Raw genomic sequence first — 21,657 nt, forward strand, 5'->3', positions numbered from 1 at the left:
CATGCAGATGCAAACATATCTGAAAAAAACCAAAATATTTCCTTTCTCCTGTGTCCTGCTTTAGCTCAGGATTGGGAAGACAAATGTTATCCAGAGTCACAAGTTAAAATAAATGATCAAATGGGATGGGAGGATCAGACAGCATGGTATAGAATGGTACAATTATGAAGGAAGCCCAGTGCAGCTAGCTGAAGATTGTTTCTGGATTCAACAGGAATCAGTAAAGAATAGGTAAAGGTAAAGGGACCCCTGACCATTAGGTCCAGTCGTGACCGACTCTGGGGTTGCGCGCTCATCTCGCATTATTGGCCGAGGGAGCCAGCGTATAGCTTCCAGGTCATGTGGCCAGCATGACAAAGCCGCTTCTGGCAAACCAGAGCAGCACATGGAAATGCCATTTACCTTCCCGCTATAGCGGTTTCTATTTATCTACTTGCATTTTGATGTGCTTTTCGAACTGCTAGGTTGGCAGGAGCTGGGACCAAGCAATGGGAGCTCACCCCGTCACAGGGATTCGAACCGCCGACCTTCTGATCAGCAAGCCCTAGGCTCAGTGGTTTAGCCCACAACGCCACCTGGGTCCCTACTCTGCAATTATTGTCGGTTGCAGTCATTGGTTTTGTTGGTTACAGTTCTATGTGAATTTTCCATAGAAGTATACATGACTTTCACAAAGATGAGCAAGCAGGCATTCAAAGGGAATAAAATGTTTTCAGCTTCAAACAGGTCATTCCGCTAAGGAACCACACTCATCCCTTTTGGCCTGATGCACAACCCTTCTCAGAGAATCAAGTTCATGAGCAACTGGTTTTTCTTGTTTCCAAGCAGAAGCCTGCAGAAAAATTGTTCGGGCTCCTGTAGGCTGGTGTGCCAGGATGCCTGCTTTGACATCTCAGATGACCCTGCAAGAAGCTTATTTATTTAAATAAATTTTTATCAGATAGCTTTTCACCCACCCTGAGCATTTTAGGGTGCTCTGGCCTAACTGATACAAAAAATGACCTCTCAAGCTCTGTCACATAAGATGGTATACACAAAACTCAGTTATCCTCAATTTCAACTGTTTTTAAATTGTTGCAACCCATCCTGGGATCTGCTGGTGAAGTGTGTGTGTGTGTGTGTGTGTGTGTTGTTGTTGTTGTTGTTGATGATGATGATGATGATAATGTTGATGATGTTGATGATGTTGATAGGTGCTGCTGTTGTTCACAGCATTGTAAGAACTGAATACACCACAATGAATCTAGAAGATTTGCCAGTTCTGTGTGGGGTCTCATTTCCTCTGAAGGAAAAGGTTTGCAGCCTGGGGCATGCTCTTATATTCATTTTTGTCACTGCAAGTGACCACAGTGGCTAAGAGTGTCATTTGCCAGCTTCAGCTGGTACATCAGCTACAACTGATCCCAGACAGGGATAATTTAGCTATAGTGGTTCATGCATTTCATACCTCAAGACTGTATTATTACAATGCACAGTGTAAACTGCTTGGATATTTTGATGTTTAGTGATCTAAACATTTCACTAAATAAGAAAAGAAAAATATGAATTGACCATAACAGATGAAATCTTAAGTCACTGAGTTACTGCCATACTGGCAGCATTCTATTTCACCTTACATGCGGACTCTTCCACCTCAGATTTTCATTTCAATGAAGCAACCCCAAATACACCTCTGCTCTGTTTGGACACCCTTGTTCCTTCTAATATAGATATTAAAACTTAAGGATCCCATTGCCTGAGCTAGAATAGCTAATGAACAACCTACAGGAGACCTCTGTGACACTTCATATTGTCATGTGGTAATTGTGCAGAAAAGGAAATGACTCTGTGGGTGTAGTTTTAGGGCTCAAGTGAGTTTTTCTTTTCCTGCTTTAGCATGTGTGTATCTTGCCATGTACCATATATACTCAAGTATAAGCCTACTTTTTCAGCACATTTTTTGTGCTGAAAAAGCCCCCCTCGGCTTATACTCGAGAGAGGCAGACAGCGGCGGAGGAACAAGCGGCGAGAAAGGGGCCATTTCTCACCGCTGGTCCCACTGCTGCCACCCACCTCTCACAAGTGCAGGCACAGGAACTGCGGTTGGGAGAGGCGCTGGAGCGGCAGAGGTAGCGGGGGAGGACCAAAGAGCCCGAAAGGACTGCTTTTGGGCTTGGTCTTCCCCCGCCGCTGCCGACAGCAGCAGAGGCGGCGGGGGAGGAATGAGTGGCCCAAAAGGAGCACTTTCGGGCTGCTCCTTCCTCCTCCTCCACCTTTGCCGCTGTCATGGAGGAGGAACGAGCAGCCTGAAAGCAGCCCTTTCAAGCTGCTCCTTCCTCCTCCGCCGGTTTGTGGTGTGGTGAACCAGTTTATTCTCGGGTCAAAACATTTCCCCAGTTTTGGGGGGTAAAATTAGGTGCCCTGGCTTATATTCGGGTCGGCTTATACTCAAGTATATACTACATCAACGGCTAACACGACTAAACCAGTGTTTCTCAACCACTGTTCCACGGCACACTAGTGTGCCGCGAGATGTTGCCTGGTGTGCCGTGGGAGAATTACTTTATATATAGTCAATATAGGCACAGAGTTAATTTTTTTAACATTTTCTAATGGTGGTGTGCCTCGTGATTTTTTTCATGAAACAAGTGTGCCTTTGCCCAAAAAAGGTTGAGAAACACTGGACTAAACAACAACAATAGAACTTAAGTTGGAGCGCTAGCAGCAAGGCCATTGGAAAAAAAGAAGAAAGTATCAGCATGCTTAGGGGAACCCTAAGAAATACAAAGATTCTTAAAAAAAAAAAACACTACAGTAGTAAAATTCCCTTAGGGTTCAGTAGTCATGGAATGCAGCATGATAGTTGGGAAAGGAAAATGGAATAGGGAGGCAGGGAGAAGTGGAATATCCGGCTTGGAAGGGATGGGCAGTTTGAACACCGAATAGGAACTCTCATTTTAGGCTGGGTAATACACTGCAACCATTTGTTGCAGATCCCACTTGTACTCTTGCAATATGCTATAATAATGTTAAAAAATATGAATTTAACATTGGATGCTCTGCATTCCACATTAATCAACTGGAATTTATCTCTTATCAAACTAATACAAGATTTTAGTAAGTGTTCTTATTTACAAGAAGATTTATCTAAATAACTGTTTTGTTCAAGAATGACCTTTGGAGGCAAACATCAAGGGGGCATGTTTGACATTATAGCTACTAGTGTGACTTAGTCTAGAATGCTGACCTCTTTCAGAAAAGAAGTAAATAGGAGGAGCCCTGAGTTGTATTTTAAAGCTTCATCAGTTTTTTTAAAAAAACCATTTGTGGCTAATGAATGGCATCTAATTCTCAAGCAAGCTGGTTTCTCGATCTCATGAGATTGAGATTGATCCCATAGCCATCCACGCACAGCAAATGAATATTAAACTAGAAACATATTCCCATTACATGGCTGCCATTGGCCATTAAGAATGAAATAATATCACATTTACTGAGGCAGATACTTGCTCCTTATTGCTATAAAGGCAATTTAAAAGTCTACTGGTGATGCATTTAAAGCAGGAATGGGGAAGCTTTGTCCTCCAAATATTTGTGGACTCTGCTCAGCATGACCAGCAGTCAGGGCTGATGGGAACTGTAGTCTAACAACATATGGCGTGCCATAGGTTCCCCATTCACATTTAAAGTCAAGCAATGCATCTGAATATATACCGGTAACCATTCCTAGTTTTGTAAAACAGTTCATTCACCCCTCTCTCTGACATCTACATATCAATCAATCAATGTAAAGTTTGTTAAACTATGCTTAAAATTACCTGACCACTAGATTCAGACCAAAATTTTAAAATATTGCATCCCTTGTGGCATATGTATATATCCTGGCGCTGGAGGTTTAGGAAATCTCTACAGAAAGAGAAAACTTTACAGAAAGCATTGCATGCTTTCACTGGGTGCACAGATATATGCAGATAGCACTTTCAGCTAACTAAAAGATTCTAATAATTATTGGCAGTTTCTGAGATATGCAAAAGACTAAATTGTTTAGTCTATTAGTTCTGTATGAGTTATTCAAAACAGTTGTTCCTCCAGAAACAGCAGGAGTACATTAAAAATGTGCATGTGTTGGTGATGAGACATACCGGTACCTCATTCAAGAGGTATCAGTGTGCAAAGGGATACCATCATTTGTGGTTTTGCATAGATGCTGCACTGAACCTGATAGTATGTATAGATCAGTAGTGCAACAAGCAGCATGAGAGTCTGAACAGTTCTTCTACACATTGAGATGTCTATGCATGCTGATTCAGTGCTTTTATCACTTGCAAAAGTCTCATCTGAAAGTAGCTAGGAAAAAGGAACCATCCAGTTCGGTTCTTTTGGCCATCTGCTTTTGCCAGTAATTCTAACAAGTAAAAACACATGTACCTTTTCCAGAGACAGAGGAACAATACAGGTTTTGTTCATTCTTTGTTGTTTGACAAGCTGAAATACCATACCAAGCTGTGTACTGGTGGGCAGCGTAAGATGCCTAAAGGGAGAGAATAATAGAATCAAAGGATTGTAGAGTTGGAAGGGACTGTGAGAATCATCTAGTCCAACCGCCTGCAATCTCATGCTCTTATCTATCCCAACCTAGGATAACAGAGCTATCCCAGGTTGAGAAATATATATCAGTTATTCATTGAATGATATACCATACAGGAAAGCCAGAATTTTAAGGCCAAACAGATAGCAATTTATTTCTAACAAACAAAATATTTCCTAAGCAATTCAGTTGTGAGATCTGAAAACTGGATAAACTAACCTTGAAACAAAAATATACTTGGGGGGGGGGATGCTTGCTGACTTCAGGTGATAAAGTTGAGTTTGAGGGGTTATCTGTGAAACATGCTGACTGCAGCGTTAAATGTGGTCCCAGCCAACATGTTTATTGAGCACTCATCCTGATTTGTTTACGAGGGAAATTGGATGCTGTTTGCTATTTAATGAGAATTCATTCTGATTTGCTTGTGGGGAGGTTAGATGACATTGCGTTAAAAGCATGTGTTTCCCCATACTTTTCAGTGCATTTCCCTATCTCTTTCCTTATTGTAACGAGTCTAATCTTGTTGCCAACCTGATTGATTGAATCCCACTCAAAAAAAGTGAGTCTGCAAGTGCTCTAAGATCCAAAGGATCAAGCAGTTGTATCTTCTATTTATCAAAATATACAGTGTTTCAGCAACAAATCAAACTTTGATGTCATATACCAGATTGATCGTTTTTTAGAGTCACTCAAAAGGCAAACTAGGTGATTTAGAAAATAAATGGCGAGCAGATGTGTTTGTTTTGTTTTTATTATGTACTTTTTGTTCTTGTCTTATATTTTGTTGCAAACAGCCCTGTGATCTTCGGATAAAGGGCGGTATAGAAATTTAATAAATATTTAAATCAATAAAATTACTTCTCCTTTGCATCTGTGCAATATCAATGATAGCAAAGAATGGAGAGGTGTTCAACACTCTTTTTAACCAATAGGCTGAATGCTTACTACCTGAAGTTAGCTGCATTTGTTTCAAGCAATCTGTATTTATTTCAAAAATCTCACAAAGATATGGCTATCAATTATATTTAAAATCACATTAGTTATTCCTGTGAGGTAGATTCACAGAAAACCTAGCTTATCTTCAAATGGTTTTTTGGCATGTGTTAGCAATAGCAACAGCATATCTTATTGCCTGTTGCAGATGTGTTTCATTTTAAACCACCATTCAGCAGATTATCTGCTTTCAAGGTAGCCCTGTGATTTCCTCTCGGTATCCTTGCACTTAATAACTTTGGCACAGAATAGCTTGTTTGGGATTGGGGAGCATGTCAGATCTCATCCAGGGGACTTTTATTATGAGACATAATAATTGCTCCACAATTTGTGAAAGGAGACAACACTTTCCCCCATATGAATGAAGAAATATGAACTTGGAGACCAGCTTTCACAAGTGCTTCCATAATGCCCTGCCTCTCCTTCCTAATCCTTGCAGAAAGGGAGTGTTATGTATGACACAAGCATTCTTTCCACTATCCCAACAGTTGATTTTGCATACCCTTTCTTCGAAGTTCGTGCCTGTCTAGTGATGACATGATTTGCAAATTTTTCAAGAGGTATTTTCACTGAAGCTCCTTATTTCATCACCACTATTATTTTATTTCCCACCCTTCACCATAATGTCCCAGGGCAGGTTACACTGATTTGAAACGCAGCATGTGACTGACCATGAATAAGTGCGATAGCCGATGAAATGTTTAAATTTAATTAAACAATTTAATTAATAATTAATCCTGTTCCCACCAAATTAAACATGTCTTGCTATGGGATGGAGTTGTAAATGTGCGTAGACTTGGGTCAGATCTAGACAGTCAGTTGGTTAGAACATGGTGCTGATAAATGCCAAGGTTGCAAGTTTGATCCCTTTATGGGACAGCTACGTAATCTGGCACTGTATGGGATTGGAACAGAATAATAGATAATCCTCAGGGTTTCTTCCAACTATTACATTATATAATTATAATTTGTGTTCTGCCCTTCATCTGTAGATCTCAGGGTGGTTCATAGATAAATAATACAATAGATAAAAAAGTACCACATGCATAATAAAAACAATATTATTATGATCCCTCCTGCTGAAATCTGTGGGATTCAAATGTGCTGAACTCTGGCTGGATAGGGGCGGAAGTTCCCCAGAGCATTGTATCCTGGAAAGTGATATATTATACAAATATAGCTAATTATGCATGGTCAGACCAGCCCGGTGTGTAGTTTTCCACCACACCTGCAATTATTACCTGAACTCGGGTGAAGCCCTCTTGGGACGTTCAGGTGCCTCTAATAAAAAAATGTCCTAACTCTACCCGCTGCGGTTTGGATGCTTTTGGTACGTAGTTCGAGGTTCCACCATTCAGCAGCCGACATGACCCCCGTGCTGCTCGAATGGGTTTTGCTCCACCGGGAGCGGGCCTGAGAAGCAATTTTGCCCTAGCAAAAAAAAAAAGGTGTCGAGAGCGCTGACTTCCCCAACCGGGTGCCCGCCACGCACCATCGCGGTCGGGGTTGACAGGAAACGCCGTCCAGGAACACCTGCAGGGCGCCGGGGCTGAGGGAGGCCTCGCCCGGCTCCCTCCGCTGGGCGTCGTCTCTCGACCCTGAGAGAGGCTCCTCTCTCTCCTCCCCGCTCTTCTTCTTCTTCTCCTTCTCCTTCCCTCGCGCCCTTTTCCGACGAGGCCTCGCCTCCTCCTCCTCCTCCTCCTCCTCCTCCTCTTGTCCCGGCACGTCAAGGGAAAGAGGGCGGGAGGCAGGTAGGGGGCGCGGTTAAAAGCCGCCGGCGAAGCAACAGGGAAGAACTTTTTGACGCTCTCAGGGGGAGAGAAAGAAACCGCGAGCTGCTGCTGCCACCGCCGCCGTTGTCGTCGTTGCCGTTGCCGCCTGGCCCCAGTGTGAACGAGACGCGGACGGCCATCGTCCACCGAAGCCCGTCGCCGACGAAGCCCGCTTTTCCCGCCCTTTTCCAGCCCATGGTGCGCTCGGCGGGGCGCTCAGGGGCTTTGATTTCCCTCAGACGCTGACAGGTGAGGTGACGTGAGAGAGACTTTGCGCGCCTGTCCCGGGGAGTCGGGCGACCCTATCGAGCCGGCGCCATGCTCTTCATTTATAAATAAAATAAAATTATTTAGTGGAATTCGTTCTCCCGAAGAACGGTTCACAACCTCCAGTGGGATGGCTAAGAGTCTGTAAGCGCTACCTACCCCTAATCCCAACGGACTAGGGAAAGCGCCCTCTGCACATGCTCCAGAGGGGGGTATTTGCTGTCGTTTTCGTTGCGTGCTGGTTTTTCAGAGAGGAAGCCGAAAGCCTGAGCCCTGGTTGGGACTTGGTAAAGCCGGGTTTAACTTGTATCTGTTTGGGGTGGGAAGGGAGGTGAAGAGAGATAGAGCAAATCAAATCCATGGCATCCAAGGAACTTCATGGTCGGAGGCTGTTGGCTTCGTGTAGACAAGATGGAGCTTGGTGCTATCCAGCAGCACAACTTGTTTTATAAAGCATTTCCTCCTTTGTTTAAAAAGAATAATCCTGGAGAAATCTGCCATAGCAAGCAAATAGGAAAGAGAGTAATTAAAGAGATGATTTTACAGTACTTGAAAGTTCCGGTCACTATTTTTTTTTAAGGTGCCGCGAGACTCCCCCATGCACACACTTTTGGGGTGGGTGGGTGATTTATTTTTATTTGTTTAACTGTCCGAGGGTTTTGTTGAAAGAAATACCGTATTCCCTTTTCATGCATCTCCTTTCCAGATTCCCACTCCATAGTAATGGTCCATTTAGTCTTAGTGGGACTTCCCCACTGGGTAGTTTCTTTAGTTGTGTGTGTTCGGGATAAAGAGAGCGATGAGTCCCATTTGCCTCTTCACAAAATAAATGGACTAGTTTGTAATCAACTTGCGCAACACGTTTGGTAAACACGGTGTTTAGGAAGATGCCTTATTGTAGAATCTATTTCTTCAGTTGCTCTTTTGTGTTTTACTTTGTTTGCTTCTGGTCTCTCACCAGGCTGATCATTATGGCAATCGTAGGGAAAGACAATACAGCAAGTTTATGAGCAAAAAGAACTTAACAGATAATCAGATTTCTCTTTTCTTTTTTTGAAGAGGCAGAAGAATGGAAATCAGTCTATGTGTATTGTTTTCTTCTATCATATACAATGATGAGATCTTGGACAAATAATCTAATCAAAGTCGTAAAACTGAATTCTTAATGCCTCCTTCAGATATCCATTGTAAGACTAAAGTTGATACTGTTTGGAAATTGGGCTGCCTAGTCCTCAAATGATACTTCTGTTGACCTTGCCAAGAATGCACTTACACACCTAATAGCACCTTAAGATTACTAGACTCAAAAGCATCTAATTTACTTTTTCATCACTTCAGAAACAGATCTGGCAAGTTTCGCTATGAGTAGTTATTTCGTATTTCTTTTCCATTCTTCTACCCTGCCCACTAATTTCATCTGATTCTGTTTTCATAGAGTGGCCACTACTTCAGTTCTGTTTTGTCCTCATAATGTAATTACCTTTTACAATGATGTATTGTTCCCTTCGCTTCATGTAGGTATGGTTATTCCATATTCCTAGGGTGATGTGATTTTGATATGTTTGACAGCATGCTATGTATATAACATATGTAAACTTTCGGACTTTGAAAGATATGAATTTAAATCTCTCTCATTGGTCAGTTTTTGGCAGGTCAGTAGCTCTGATCCAGAGAAGAAGCAAAAAGATCAAGCCTGTCTGGGTCCTTGTTTAAAAAATTGCTTTGAGATCATTTGAGAAATTATGAGAATTATAAATAAATCACCTCCTTCAAACATACTGACAGTTCTAACCATCTGTTTTAGTGGTGTAATTGCGATTCCAATCCAAGTGTGGATAATATTTGGCACTCCAGATGTTGCTGAACTAAAACTCCCATCAGCCCCACCAAGCATGCTCAAAGGCTAAGGATAATGGGGACACTAGTTCAGCAACTTCTGGAGAGCCAAAGGTTGAGAAATTTTCTATTGATGGCTCCAGCAGAAAGATGCTGTTCATCATCTAAACCCAATTTTGGTGTGTGTGTGGAGTACAGTTATTGTAGATGTTTAATTGTCTCCACTGAAGTAAAGAGCAATGGTGTTTTCTGCAAAATTTTTCTATAAATCTTAACTGGCTCCCTCTCTGCTTTTCTTCCTTCCACTACTTGTTCGGATGGCTTGGTAATGTACTCATTTATGTTTAAGAGTTCTGCATAGGGTTCTCTATAGAATATAAAAGCTTTTGCCATATTCTCCTGCCCAGTATTTGCAAGGAGTGCACAACACATTGGGCAGTGCACATCACATTGGGCAGTCATGGGGATTTCCTATTCTGTTGTTAACTTGCAGCCAATTACCGTAAATGTGTAGTTCTTCTGGCTGTATATGACATACCCAACAAACCAAACCATCCAGCCAAATAAAGGCAGAAGTAATTAAAGTTAATTTGTGACACACCTAGTCTGGTTTTGTTTTTTACAAAAGCCTCACATGAAGATGAAACAGAATTTTGTTTGTAAAATCATTAGATTCCTCTCTGGGAGTTTCTGTCACAGGTCCAACATAAGCTACGCTCCAACACATTGATCTGTAAATTAAAAGTGTGTGTGTTTCTTGGTCACTGTGATTAATGGAAGTGATACAGATAACAAGAATCAAATAGTATCATGTTTTCTTTGTAGAAAGGCAGTTGATAGATCTTGAATACTTAAAACTTTAAGCTACAGAATGCAACTGCATCAGTAGTATGGTGTAGCAAATGGGCTGTTTATTGTTTTTTTATTAAATATTTCTTAGTTTACAAAAATATGTGCATTATCTGGAAATGGAAACAGTTATAGCTCTAGTCCTACTGCTTCCAGTGACCTCTGGTCAAGTAACACATTTGCCGAGATAGCTAAGGCATTATTGTACAATTTTCCATTTGGACATCACAGAACATAGAACAAGAAAGGAATTGCTAAATTGGGTATGCCCAACTTCAGAATTAGAAAAAGAGTTCTGAGTAATTACACGCTTTTGCACAAACACTAACATAAATTGCTTAAATTAATCTGTTACCTGCCCATCTTATAGATATTTTCCCCTGCCTATTTCTACAAAATTTGCTATAATGGACACTACTTACAGGTAGGTAGCCGTGTTGGTCTGCCATAGTCAAAACAAAATTAAAAAGTTCCTTCCAGTAGCACCTTAGAAACCAACTAAGTTTGTCATTGGTATGAGCTTTCGTGTGTGTTGGTCTCTAAGGTGCTACTGGAAGGGACACTACTTGTTAGTAGTGTCCCTGGATGGGAACCATTGCCTATTCTTACAAAAAAATCTAACCAATTTAATCCAGGGTGAGCATTCTGATGTGGATGGGGCAATCATCCACCATAAACACAGAATACTATTAGTCACAGGTGCTATTGAAATCACTGGAATAATAACTGGAATAATAACTTTTAATATTTATTTCAGTGGGCCCTAAGTTAACGTTTTGAAAATCATCCTTTGAAAATCTTTAGAATATGATGCAGGGAAGGACCCTAGCTTATGGCACAGCAAATGCTTTACATACATAAAGTCCCAGTTTCACTCTCTGGCAGCTCCAGGTATGGCTAGAAAATACTTGTTTCTGAAACCCTGAAGAACTGCTGCCCATCAACCCAGACAATATTGAACTAAATGGACTTAAACACAGCTTCCTCTGTTCCTAGCCCAATATTTTCGCCCCTCCCCTCCTTTCTTCACTTTTCCCATTCATCATGCAAGGGATAAAAATTAAAGGATGGAAGAAGGCACATTTAACAATATGTTTGTTGGTCCAAGGGCAAATTAAAGTGGTCAAATGTTCAAGGTATGAAGCAGATCTCTTTAAAAATTTCAGGTCTGTTTATTTCCATTTACACCTTTGCCAGAATGTCTACTATATCCATGACCTGTATCTCCATGCCAGGCTGAATTTTGGCCTTCCATGACTGGAATATCAACCACTTGGCAACTACCATGGCTTCCTTTATCCAGGCAATGAAAGTAAGGTTGCAGTGTCAGCACTTAACCTTACAATTCAATAGGGTATGAATAAGTCCAGTTTTCATGACTAAATCATATGGAGTATCTACAACTTTAGCAAAGGGAAAGACTCTAATCTATCTCAGAAGCCAGGTACAATATGCCTCAAATAAGTTATTTTGTTGTGCAAGGCTAGGAAGAATTTTAAGAAGCATTTTACCATTCTTTAATGTTAATTGTGACATAGCATTTAAGAACAATAAGTTACAGTACACTAAATAGTGAATTATAAAAAAAAATGCTCTGGGATTTAAGATGAATGGAACTCTCTAAAAGTTTCTTAGTTTCTGAGGCTCTTCGTTTCTGAGATGCTTCTTCAGAATCAAGCTTTGACAGTCTTCTTGACCATATGCTGTTTTTTGTTTAATTATATTTGGCAAGCTGTTAAAGGTTCAAAGAGGTTGCAAATAGAGATGCATGGTAGCAGCTCAGATATCCCTACAACATACAAACCACCCGCCACCATGGCACCTGAAACATAGTGAATATTTTGTTAGTATTTATAGATACAAGAATTACTGCCTTGTGATCTTTGGGTGAAGGGTGGTATACAAATTTTAATAATAAATAATAAAGCACATTAATTTCCCCAAAGAATCCTGGGATCTGCAGTCGTCGTCCCCCCCCCCCCCCCGAGCAACGATTCCCAGCAACATTAAAAGACTAGTTTCCAGGTTTCTTTGGGGAAGTTATGTGCTTTAAATGTGTGGTGGTGCTCTTCCTATAGCAAGGGGCACCAAGGACAGCAAAAAAGGTGCATTTTTAGAAGTAACAATATCTCACTTGGATTTGGGTTAGTAGGGGGACATGTGCCACTTCTGTAGTAGCTGAGAAATCACAATTTTCTGGGGGATGGATGTCATTTATAATTTCTCATCTATCTGTTGTATTAATGCCATCTGTAATCTCGCAAGCGTACTTGAGAGGTTCTCTAGGTACTGAAATCCACATTGAATGACTTCTTCAATGGTAAACATTTAACATGGAGATTGCTTAAGTGGATGTACCTTGCACATTTTAACTTAACCTAGAAAGTAAAATGCTGTTTTCTCTCTGCAGTCTTAGTTAATCAGTAGTCCAAGGGTCTGGTGTTTCCAAATGACTCCATTGTGGTGTGTGTGTGTGTGTGTGTGTGTGTGTCACTCACCCAGTGGGCTTCTTACAGTCTAGCCAAAATCTGTTGCAAACTGGCTATGTATTCTGCCCACCCCCGTTACTGAAAACAGATAACAGTCTGAATGCCATCTAACATTGTTCATCATGCATCAGGTTTCACCACCCACTATCTCGCAGATTCCTGTTCAAAGGCATCTTAACTTACACCTACTTTCAAGGTATGTGAAAATATACGGTAATAAAAAAGTAGAATACACACATAACTGGCATAGCAAGCACAATTTGAAAAATCCCATGCTGCTCATCACTTAAAAATCTATGCTCTTCCCCAAAGAGACCACCTCTCCCCAAAGGAGCTGACCTGTATCTTGCAATCATTTGAGGCCCTTCTTTGTGTACCTCCTCCACAAGAGGTGTGGAGGGTGGAAACACAATAAAGGGCCTTTTCTGCAGTGGCTCCCCATTTGTGGAATCAGGGCCGGCTCTAGGCCCGCCCCCAGTGGGGTGGGGCGCCAGGCCACCAGGGGCGCCGCTGCGCCCGCTGAGAGGCGTGGCTGAGGCGGCCCCAGGCGCGCTCCGCTGTTCAGCGGCTTCAGGCCGCTCTCTGGAGGCGCGTGGGCTTGGGGCCGCCTCCGCCGTGTGCAGGGGTGTCGCAACAGGGGGCGGGCAGCACCCCCTGGCCCAGGGCTGCCCCTACAGCAGGCTGGGTGGCGCAGTGCAGCTGCGTGCAGCGTCCGCCCCCCCGCCCGCTGCCCTGGAAAACGGGGCGGGGGGCGCCGGAGGGGTCCGTCGCACCACGGCGCCAGGGCGCCGGGCATGCTTAAGACGGCCCTGTGTGGAATGTTCTCCCCAGGGAGGCTTGACTTCCTCCTTCATTACACATCTTTATGCACCAGACAACAGTGTTTCTCTGTAACCAGGCCTTTCTACAGTGTTTCTCTGTAACATTCTACGGTCTTTTAAATGTGTTTGTGGGTGGAGGGTTATTGATTTGTTTTTTATTTATCTTTAAGTATAATGAAGCTAGCATATTTGCAAAGCTAAGCAAGGTTATTGAATTTGGACAAGGCTGTTTGGTTTGGTCAACACCAAACCATTCCTAAAAGAAGCCATGGTCTAGAAGTGAACAACAAACCATGGTTTCACATTGTGATTTGTTGCAAGTGAACAAACCATGCTTAGTGTCCTGTATTGCCTTTGAACATTCTAATAAACCACACTATGGTTTAGCATTATGTGTGAATCAAGGTAGCATGTTTTAATTGTGATGATTTCTGGTAGCCATCTGATACACTGAGATGAAATCAAATTGAGAGGTGAAGGCAGTCATTTGACAGACTGACAAGTTAATATGTTATTTGCTAGTAGCACCCAGGATTAGTATAATATATAATATAAGATACTGACTAGTGGACAATTCTAGGCCAGAAGGGTTTCCTTTCTTTTTTCTTTTTAATAATGCTTTTATTTATTTTCATGGTAGAGAAGATAAATAGACGGGTTTCCTTTCTGACCGATAAATGACCACCAAGAACTGCTTTTTATGTATATGCGATTTTATATCATTTTATCTTGTTTTGAGCTTTTAAATTTTGTAACTGGTGTTTTTGTTTTGATACTGATCTTTGACCATAATAATAAAATGACTTGTACTTATTTGCTAGTAAAAACCAGGAAGGGGTATGTTTAAAATTCTGTGAGCATTCTGTATCCCACAACTTTTCAGTTTCATTATGAATCAACTTTATATCAGTGATTCTGTAAGTCTGTCGTATAAGGACCACTAACTATTCACTTGTTCTTTTAAGGAGCACTGTATTTGGTCCTTACGTTATTGACTACCATATGAGATGGTGCTTGGAGGTTTTCTAAACAAAACTCAACCACGGTCTTCTGTAACTGCAATATGATGAACCATGCATTTATCCACAGGTACTGTTGCTGGTTGCTGCTTTATGCAGTTCTTCCAGCCACTTTTACTGCTGAAGAGGGTACTTTTAAGATGATTATACTACAATTTAAACTGAAGCGGATTGACTTTTAACATGTGATACTAACTCTTTTAATAAGCCATTCAATCTTCAATGAGGAATCTTTGTATTGTATGCCACCATACCATATTCTGCACTAGCTAGAAAGGGGCATTTCAGACAGAAGTTTAGTGTGAACTGTGTGCTTGCTGCTCATGCATGCAAGAAATGGTATTCCTCACCAAAATACTGTCCCATATTATTTTCTCAGTCTGGATTTACCATTTCTGCAGGTATTTTGATGGTGGTGGTGTTGCTTGGACACTGAGGAAAAACTTGCATGCCCAAGTCCACAACAGACTGTTGTGGGGAAGTGCCTCTAGAAGGCAACAGACTTCTTTCTGAGGCTGACAGATAATTTTCAATAGGGTTTACACCCAGATAAGTGTGTACTGTATAGGATTACAACTTCAGGTTGCTGTTCTAAGGACTGGGGGAGGTTGGTTCTACTGCCTTATCCAAAGCTCTGTTGGGCTGTTGCCAGCAGGGCTTTCAACTGTGTATGCACACACACATACACATACAAGCACATTGTCTTTCGCATTGATTCTGATGGGAAGGAATGGGAAGACAGAAGTATGTCTCATTTCCCCCTTTGTTTGGTGACTTGACAAGTGCCTAGGAGGGTTTTGGATCCTTTGGATTCCTTTGGCGTCTTCCAACGTTACAACTCCAATGTCAGCTGAGTTGGTTGTTGGAACTGTCAGTGTAGGAGCTGATCCAGTCCTTCCTAAGAACCCTGTGATGCCCTCCTAGGAAACGTTGGACTATATCCTTAGTGTTACATTGATTATATTATTGGGATTAGTTGAATGGTCATTATTGATGAAGAACTGACATATCCAGGCATTTTACAAACCTTGCTCCAAAACTTTATACTGGCTAAAACAGATATAAAGTTATTTGTTCCTAATGAATGTTGTCAGCAAGGATGCTGGGATGCAAACCGAGCCAGCTGTATCTGGCTCATAGGATGCAGTGTAGATCCCAGTGGTAGGGAACCATTTGGGCTCTGCTTGAGGCAGCAACTTTTATTGGGTCAGCACTGAATGCAGCATTTTCTTTACAGCCCTTCCTATACTGTGGAAGCAGACCTTTGGATCTTTCTTGTCTCCCAAGTATATATTAAAGGTAAAGGGACCCCTGACTGTTAGGTCCAGTCGTGGACGACTCTGGGGTTGCGGCGCTCATCTTGCTTTACTGGCTGAGGGAGCCGGCATACAGCTTCTGGGTCATGTGGCCAGCATGACTAAGCTGCTTCTGGCGAATCAGAGCAGCGCACGGAAATGCCGTTTACTTTCCCACCGGAGCAGTACCTATTTATCTATTTGCATTTTTGGCGTGCTTTCGAACTGCTAGGTTGGCAGGAGCAGGGTCTGAGCAACGGGAGCTCACCCCGTCGCGGGGATTCGAACCACCGACCTTCTGACCGGCAAGCCGTAGGCTCTGTGGTTTAGACCACAGTGCCACCTGCATCCTTAAGTATATATTAAGTATTGCTTAATAAAGCAATAATACTAATAAAGAAATGAGGCACAAATCTGAGCTCAACAGAAATTCATGATATCAGTAGCCAGGTTCTAACATGATGCCTTGTAAAAATGCCATTAACTTTTGTGTTATTAAGGTGTATTTTTGAAGGAGCTGCATATACTGATGATTGGCCAATGACTGCTGTGACAATCATGTAGAATGTGAAGGGAAGAAGCATGTGCCCCAACTTGAGGAGATACAGTGAACATATATATATATTGGGGTGGTCATATTTGGGTGTAGTTTCCTGGCACCTGCCCACTGTGTAGTTGGGAACAAATGCCTTTTCACAAAAATAATCATGTGTTTACTGAGCAAACGTTGGTCAAGCCCTAGTGTACCCATAGTACCATGTGATATATAAATGGATCTAAGCATAGCTCAGAACTGATACTCAGATAAAAGTATTTCATCCCTGTTGTAAGCAAGAAATATAACATGTTTCTAAACTTGGTGCTTAGTTAATCTTCTAGATTAGCTAGAGATATTGTAAACTTTGTAAGGTGAGACAGTGCCTTTTCAATAGTGAGTCCAGAAACAGGTCTCTGTTCTCTCCAAAAGTTTCAGTTTCTTTGATCCCTTAAGTAATCCTGGTTATCTAAGATTTTGACTCTGTCTAGCAGCTTCTAACTCTAAACAGCAGTGCTGTATTATGTTCAACCAGCAGAGCAGAACATATATTTGGTGCTTTCTTGGGTAAAAGGGTGTGACACACAAATTTGCTTGCAAGTGGCTGAGCTTGTTTTCTGCCCAGTGCTCATAGCTTGAGTCAGGGTTATGAAAGGTTGTATCCATGACACATACATGGATCAGAATTAACTGCATCCTGCATATAATGTTACACCATCCCATCTGTAAACAAAATGTGATTTGAAACAACAATAATCATGCAGAAATTAATTATGCAGAAATGAATGGAATAGAACATAAACCTAAGGTCTGGATTCAACTATTTTGGACCACAAATAGAATCATAAGTTAAGCATTGGCACCTTTCAAAAGCACTGTAAGACCTACCCCTTTGTGATTGCCTCTTTTATCCCCTGGTTAAGTCAGGTAGAGAGATAGATGGAATGTTATTCTGTTGCTCACTTTCACTTGTGTTGCTTCCTCTGAACCTTTGAAAAGGAACAGCCTTACAGGATGTCTTAAAAATTGTAACATGGAAATCATTCATCATACCTTTTCTTTATGAAGGTGATTTCCACTGGTTTGATGCAAATGCAGGATGAATGCCAGTTTCCTCCATAAAAGGTTTTATCTCAATCCAAAATCAAATATACCACTCCCAGAGTTTTTGATTGCGTTTTCTCTTTCTTCATACATAATTTTGTGCTTTTTTAAAAAATGAAACACTACTACTCATCCATTGAAAGAAATTCTTCCTATTTTGGAAGTTGCCTTCCTAACCAGCAGAAACCTATTATGTAAAGAGTTGATCTTTATTAACACATAAGAAACTAGGAGTGCTTCTTACTGGATGGCCCTTGTGGTCTCTTCCAACTCTATGATTCTACTGTGGAAGACTGAACTTACTGTGGAATGACCATGTTCTGTTCACTCTTTACAGGGCATCTTCACAACATAGGCAGAACATCCTTCTTGAAGTTATGTTTTCCCTGTTTAGCTTCAAGTTTTCCCACTAGAGCTTAGAATTTATGAACTTAAAAAACAAACACTTTAATGGAATAGTTGCAGAAGACCTCTTGTGCTACTGGTCGGTTCATTATCGTATGGATAGATTGCTCTAGACGTTTCCTTCTCTATGTTCTGTCTCTTCTCTTTAGAGTGAACTCAGTTGCAATGGGAGGATTGTACAGTACAGTGAAGGGGGAGGGCCATTTAACCCTTTCCACACACACAGTGGAGCTGGGTAAAGGGAGATTGCCCAGTTGACTATAGTGTGTTTGAAGTTTGGCAGCATAATTGATGGTCCTCTTCCAGATTTAAGTAGAAGATCAATGATTGAATGTTGCTAAATTTTCCATGACAGGAAGCACCTAGGACAACAACACATTTTGTGTGAAATCACTCATTGTAGATAATGTATTACTTGCTTGGTATCTTGAATTGAATGTTAAATTTTGTGTTAGTATAGTTTAGTTAGTATATAGTTTAGGTTAGTAGTCTTCAAAAATTTCAAACCCAGGATCCAACATGCATTTAGGGATCCATTTTTTTAACTTTCTACCATGTATTTATATTGTGAAGTGCTACGGTTGCAACCCACATTAGAACAGGCTGTGGCCCATTCGTGAGTCCCTACTCACCAATTGAAGGCCAGTAGTTTAGCTTTGAATCATTGCAATGCACTGTTGCCAGAATGAGGCATTTCCCTTGGAGCAGGGATATGTAAAAAAGATTAATCTTTTTCTGGTGAATCTAAATTGCACAGAAAATTTAGTTCCGTTTCTCCCCCCCCCCCCCGATTCTTTGTGCACTGCTCTGGCTTAAAGAAAGCAGTAAGACTCCTGGAGTGACCCTTATGCATTTATTTCAATGCACCATTAGTATGACTATGTAGAATATCACTCTTTCATTTACCTGGTTAAAGAGGTAGTTTAGCCTCCTAATGCAGTGGTGTGTGCTTTGCTATTGGTTTGTTCCATTGAGGGTGGAATTGGTTCTCAACATCAAGCAGATGATTCATAGCAATCTGATGTGAAGTAAGTGGGATAATGTGTGGAAATCAAGCTCTCCAGAAAGTTTTAAGTATTTCCTCTCCATTCCTATTACAAATTCAATAATGCTTCTAGGCCATGCTTTGAGTACAGTGAATCATGCTTGTTAGAGCTTTGGGGCCAAACTAGACATGACATTAAATGCATTTTTGCATTTAATGTTCAAGTTTTAAACAGCGCTGGGCGGGGCGGGGGGGTTGTAATGATCAGGATTGCAGCAAGCCTGGAGGAGGGCTTTAACCTTTCCTCTCCTACTGTGGTACTGAGAGAAATCATGTTGTTTGCAGTGGGAATAAATTTCCCTATTGGTGCCAGTTGCTGTACAAGTTCTGGCTATGCCTAGTTGGAACATGTATCCTAGTAATGAAATGCAAACTGCCCATTTTAAGAAACAGATGCAGAATATCATGAAAACACACCATATATGCACATTAATGGAATGCTACTAACAGCACAATCCATTGTTTTTTCACTAAAAAAATGTTCCGCTGAGTTCCACAGGAGTTACTCTCAAATCAGTTTGTATAGGATAGCAGCCTCATTCATATTTTATAGCAGAACTAGTATTTATCTAAGAAGCTGAATTAGAATTATTTTCTGGGCATACATTATTTTGGGACTTTGAATTTAGTAGAGGAGTCATTTGCTTATTTTAATCATTCTTCAGTTAATAAATATTTTTTTCCATGATAGTGTCGGAGCAGCTTATGTTCAATGTGTTGTATTTTATAACTTGATTCTTTTTTTCCTTTTTTCACATCCTCTCCTTGTCATAATAGGTCCAAAGACTCAAACGATAACATGGACTGGGGAACACTGCAGGGCATTTTAGGAGGTGTAAACCAACATTCTACCAGTATTGGAAAGATTTGGTTGACTGTCCTGTTCATCTTCCGTATTATGATCCTTGTTGTTGCAGCAGAGGAAGTCTGGGGTGATGAACAAGATGACTTTGTGTGCAATACGCTGCAACCAGGATGCAAAAACGTCTGCTATGATCATTTTTTCCCCATTTCCCACATCAGACTCTGGGCCCTGCAGCTCATCTTTGTCTCCACCCCTGCACTCTTGGTGGCAATGCATGTCGCATACAGGCGGCACGAAAGGAAAAAGAAGTTTCGAAAGGGAGATAAAAGCTGTGAATATAAGGACATAGAAGAAATAAAGAAACAGAAATTTCACATCGAAGGTCCCTTGTGGTGGACATACACTGCCAGCATCTTGTTCAGGCTGATTTTTGAAGCTTCTTTCATGTATGTGTTTTACTATATGTATCAGGGATATCACATGCCTCGGCTACTGAAATGCAGCGCCTGGCCGTGTCCCAATGTAGTGGACTGCTTTGTTTCTCGCCCCACTGAAAAGACCGTCTTTACCATTTTCATGATTTCAGTGTCCGGCATTTGCATTCTGCTGAATGTGGCCGAGCTCTCCTATTTGCTGCTGAAGGTTTGTGTCAAAAGGTCCAGAAGACCAGGGAAACCAAAAAATCACACTAACCATGAGAACAAAGAAGAAAGCAAACAAAACGAAATGAATGAGCTTATATCTGACAGCTGCCAGAACACAGTAACAGGATTTCCAAGCAGCTAAGATGGCCACAAGCCTAACATGCGATTCATACAAAATAAATGAATAGCCACATTCATAGTTGCCTGTGAAATTGGTTAGATTTAACTAAGCAATAAATTAAGTGGGAAAACATGAGTATTACAACAAGTTGGAATTAGGCACGTGGTGTCATGTTTTTTTAAAAGGTCAATATGAACATAGGAATGTAAAGAGTATTGGAAATTAAAGAGATTACATCTTATTATGCATATCTGTACCAAGTCAGCTTTGATTTCATTAGAAAGTAATACTTGTTAGTAACTTCTTGCTGAGACTCATCCTAAAGCCAAAGGGAAAGAAAAAGCTGCCTTCCAGACTAGATACTATTAGTATTATTACTATTAGTATTATGAGACACTTTACTACTGTGGTAGCAGTTTTAATTGTGAGCTTGCATCTAAATTAAAGTATTTTTATATGGTCTGATATTCCATGTTCCTTGGTATTAACATGTATGAATGAGTAGCGTCTCTTTTTAATATTTTGTTGAAAGCTAGCATGACAGACGATGTCTTCACGCTGCTTGAAGTGAATCATTTCTAAGCATATGACTACATGCTGTAAATAATTCTATGAACACTCTATTTTACATACTACCATTTTAAAATTATTTGTACTATAATCCATGAATGATATAGTCATATCTGAATAACAAAGACACTTTGGTTTCATACGCTGCAGAAGATTTCAAGGAGTATTGTTTTTTTAAAAATAAATAAATGAAAATCTGTAGACTGGAAATGACAGTAGTAGGGAAAGGGAGGTTAACTGGCTGAAAATAATGTGAAGAAAGTATGAGCAAATTTTTAGAACAAAGTGTTTCAAATAAAGGAAAAAAATATTTAACTTGGTATGTGTTTAATATTTTGCATGCAGTTTTTTTTAAAAAAATGTTAGTGGCTAAATAAAACAACCTCACATTCGGCTGTATTCTGGGAGATACCAAATAATAGAAAAGATTTGAAGTAGTTAAAAGTGTGGAAATCATCAAGTTTAAGGTGGGGCAGGCTTGGTACTTGCAGTGGATGTGAAATTGCTTTGAATCTCCTTT

The 21,657-nt window shown here is 40.9% G+C and overlaps 1 protein-coding gene across 1 annotated transcript; it reads left to right on the forward strand.

The window, feature by feature from the left end:
* Window positions 1-7,309: 7,309 nt before the first annotated feature.
* On the forward strand, window positions 7,310-21,310 carry LOC118085504 (gap junction beta-6 protein). Its single transcript, XM_035116231.3, has 2 exons — window positions 7,310-7,581; window positions 19,775-21,310. The coding sequence occupies exon 2, from the start codon at window positions 19,797-19,799 to the stop codon at window positions 20,586-20,588; it is 792 nt and encodes a 263-aa protein (XP_034972122.1). The 5' UTR covers window positions 7,310-7,581; window positions 19,775-19,796; the 3' UTR covers window positions 20,589-21,310.
* Window positions 21,311-21,657: the final 347 nt, after the last annotated feature.

This window comes from Zootoca vivipara, chromosome 4 (assembly GCF_965207765.1).
Source record: "Zootoca vivipara chromosome 4, rZooViv2.hap1.1, whole genome shotgun sequence".
NCBI lineage: Eukaryota > Metazoa > Chordata > Lepidosauria > Squamata > Lacertidae > Zootoca > Zootoca vivipara.

Bases quoted from the DNA above. Each gene is read 5' to 3' on its own strand.
- LOC118085504 (XM_035116231.3), top strand. From the start codon at position 19,797: ATGGACTGGGGAACACTGCAGGGCATTTTAGGAGGTGTAAACCAACAT.